The sequence below is a fragment of the Fukomys damarensis genome, unplaced genomic scaffold (assembly GCF_012274545.1).
Source record: "Fukomys damarensis isolate Sample0158 unplaced genomic scaffold, DMR_v1.0_HiC HiC_scaffold_16, whole genome shotgun sequence".
Taxonomy (NCBI): domain Eukaryota; kingdom Metazoa; phylum Chordata; class Mammalia; order Rodentia; family Bathyergidae; genus Fukomys; species Fukomys damarensis.
Window position 1 is genome coordinate 130,317,226 of NW_022900928.1, and position 3,052 is coordinate 130,320,277.

At 51.5% G+C, this 3,052-nt stretch overlaps 1 protein-coding gene across 1 annotated transcript in view; it reads left to right on the forward strand.

Annotated features, from left to right (window-relative positions):
- Positions 1-3,052, forward strand: part of Inpp5d (inositol polyphosphate-5-phosphatase D) — an 87,572-nt gene that overhangs the window by 33,916 nt on the left and 50,604 nt on the right. The window contains exon 3 of the mRNA XM_010608744.2: positions 2,714-2,864. Coding sequence (XP_010607046.1) covers positions 2,714-2,864 — 151 coding nt within the window. The remainder of the gene's footprint in view (positions 1-2,713; positions 2,865-3,052) is intronic.

The following is a 3,052-nucleotide window of genomic DNA, read 5'->3' on the forward strand; positions in this document are numbered from 1 at the left end:
GCCTCAGCCTCCTGGGTGCTTGGATTATAGGCATGCACTTCCACATGGGGCTACTCTTCCATCCTTGAGGTTAAAACTCAACCCTGCATTCCTTCTTCTTGGGAACCTGGGCCACCCGGCAGAGCACCCCGATCCCTGGCTCTCTGGCCTCTGTGAGCAGCCAGAACAAAACACTGCATACCCACCTCGCTCTGCAGGGATTCCTGTTAGATTGTCCCGTGCCTCTGCTTGCTTCACACTCAGGGTAGCCATTAATCACCAATTGTTTATTCTTTCGCACTTCACGTCTCTGAAATCAAACTTAGCTGAGATCAATACTGTAGCACAGTTGAGGTTTCAGCTTTGCAATGGCAACTCCTCCCTGAACCCCCAGATCTCATGTGATCCTCCGACATCCTCTGGCTGGGAATCCCGTCCCAGACTCCCACTCTGACTTTCTCTGTGGCTTCCTTTCACTTCTCCACCTAACAGGGCATCGCCGTTAGCTGTGAGCCCTTTGACAGAGCGGTGTTTACCCGTGAGTGCTCTAACCAGCTCAGGGTCACAGATCCTGCATCTTTCGGTCAAACAGCCTTTGTTACCCTTCTCTGGTTTGGTTTCGAGCCTACTGACGAGGCTTCATAGCAGGCAATGGCCATTTGTTGCTGTTGCTGATGCTCAGATATTTCTAGTTCAACAGAACCTGAAAGAAATTGCTCGGTGTGGGACCTAATGAAAGCGAGTGAATTTATTGAAAAGTAAGTAAGCAAACCCTTTCGTTAAACACCATATAACTTCACTGAACAGCTTAAGCCACACAAGGCACCCCCCTAACCCACACACAAGCACACATTTCCATGCAGATCTGTATGTGTGCATACGGGCACAGAGCTATGCCTGGACAGACAGACAGACAGAGTGACCAAGAAATGAGACAAGGGGCGGACAGAGGGGCTGGAAGAGCCCAGTGCAAAGCCCCAGTGAATGATGAGAGAGGTGCTGGTGTCCTCACTACAGTCTTGGATTTCACCACCCAGGAGCCAGGGTGAGGGATAGACCCAAATTCCCTCCCTGGATGTGTGTCTGCCCCTGCCACCTGCAGCCTTGAGACCTTCAGGCCAGGGTGTGACTCCTCCCCAGTCCCTGCCCCCAGCTGGCAGCACAGGGCCTAGATTTGCTGGCCAGTGGGGTGAGACTCGGCCTGTGCATCCACCAGGGTGGACTTCCCAGCCCTAACCTGTGTGCTAACTGGCCTTGTTTCCCACAAGCTGTGAGTCTCATTGCCTTAAGGAGGAAAACAGCTGGATCCTGATCCCCCAAATCTAAAGTTGGATGTGAGAGTCTTGGGCCCTTGGTGGTTATGTACCTGCCAGGCCAGGGAAGCCCAGCCTGGAGGGGAGCACTTTGGGTGCCCATTCGTTTACCTAGGGGCAGCTGCATCTCTTGCTTTGGTCAACCGGCTGACCAGGGGCGGAGCCTCTGAGAGGGCGGGGTCTTTACGGGGCGGGGCACTGCGGGTGAGGTCCGATGGGCTGGGTCTCCGCGGGGCGGGGCTGGCTGCTCTGGGAAGATCTTCAGAGCTGGAAGACCCAGCCCCAGAGCCTTAGAACAGCTGAGCAGGATCGCTTCTACCACCAACAGCAGAGACACAAACCATGGAAGATTTCTGTGCTGGCTTCGCCATTTTCTGAGTTTTTAGAAAAACTGAATTACGCCGGGGATTTAGCTCAGCAGTTTGGTGGCCTGCCTTGCAAGCGCAAAGACCCGAATTCAATCCCCGGTACAAAAAAGAAAAAAGAAAAATTGAATTACAACATATTTTTAAAAATTTGACAGAACAGCCGGGCGTGGTGGCGCGTGCCTATAATCCCAGCACTCAGGAGGCTGAGGCAGGAGGATCACTGTTGAGTTCGAGACCAACCTGGGCTACACAATGAGTTCCAGGTCAGCTCAACTACATAGTGAGACCCTGTCTCAAAAAAAAAAAAATTTTTTTTTTTTTGACAGAATACATTTTTTTCCTGTGCTTAAAATCAGTGATCTGAGCCTAAAGTGTAGCTTGGTGGTAGAGCTCCTGCCTAACATGTGCAGGGCTTTGGGTTCCCCCAACCAGCACTGAAAGATAAATAAATAATAAATGATCTTGGGAGGTTGGGCATAGCTCAACGGTAAATCTTGCGCTGTGCCTGCACAAGGCACCGGGTTTCACCTCCAATACCGCAAAAATAAACACTAAGTGATATATATTTTGTTTTGTTTTGTTTTGGTACCGGGGATTAACTCAGGTCCTTGCGCTTGTGAGGCAGGCGGCGGAACCGCTGAGCTAAATCCCCGGCCCGCTAAGTGATTTTTAAAAAGTGATCTTGTGGAGAAGAGAACAAAAATAACTCTCCCCATCAAACACATACATAGAGTCTAGAAAAATATTCTAAACCATTGAAAGTGAGTTTCTCAGAGTTGCGGAAATACAGGTGATTTCTTTCTGTATTGTCTAATTTTACCATAATGAAAAATGCACTATTTTGTACAGCGAAGGCTGAAAGAACAAAGGCTACCTTTGAAGCCATCCTGCTGGCTTGTCTTGGAGAAAGCCCTCGGGAGCTGCTGGCCACAGGGTGTGGGGTGCAGGCGTCGGAGCCCAAGGCTTTTTCGGGGTCAGGGTCAGTCCCGGGCCTGGTGGGCGGTGACATTCTGGTCAGCTGACTCGTGCTTCTGTTTGGGGCTCGGTCCGCAGGCCTCGGAAGGCGTCCCGGTCAGGTACTTCACTAAACTGGACCAGCTCATAGAGTTCTACAGGAAGGAGAACATGGGACTGGTGACCCACCTGCAGTACCCTGTGCCCCTGGAGGAGGAGGATGCCGGCGACGACCCTGAGGAGGACACAGGTAGGCGGGGAAGGAAGGTGGCAGGACGGCACAGGCCCACGCCCCAGTGGGAGACAGCGTAGCCTGCTGGTGAAGGACAGGTTAGGAACACAACAGGCAGACTTGGGCTGGCGTTCCTGCTCCCCAGCTAGTCAGCTGTGTTATCTTGGGTAGGTGACTTAACCTCTCTTTTTTTTTTTTTTTTTTTT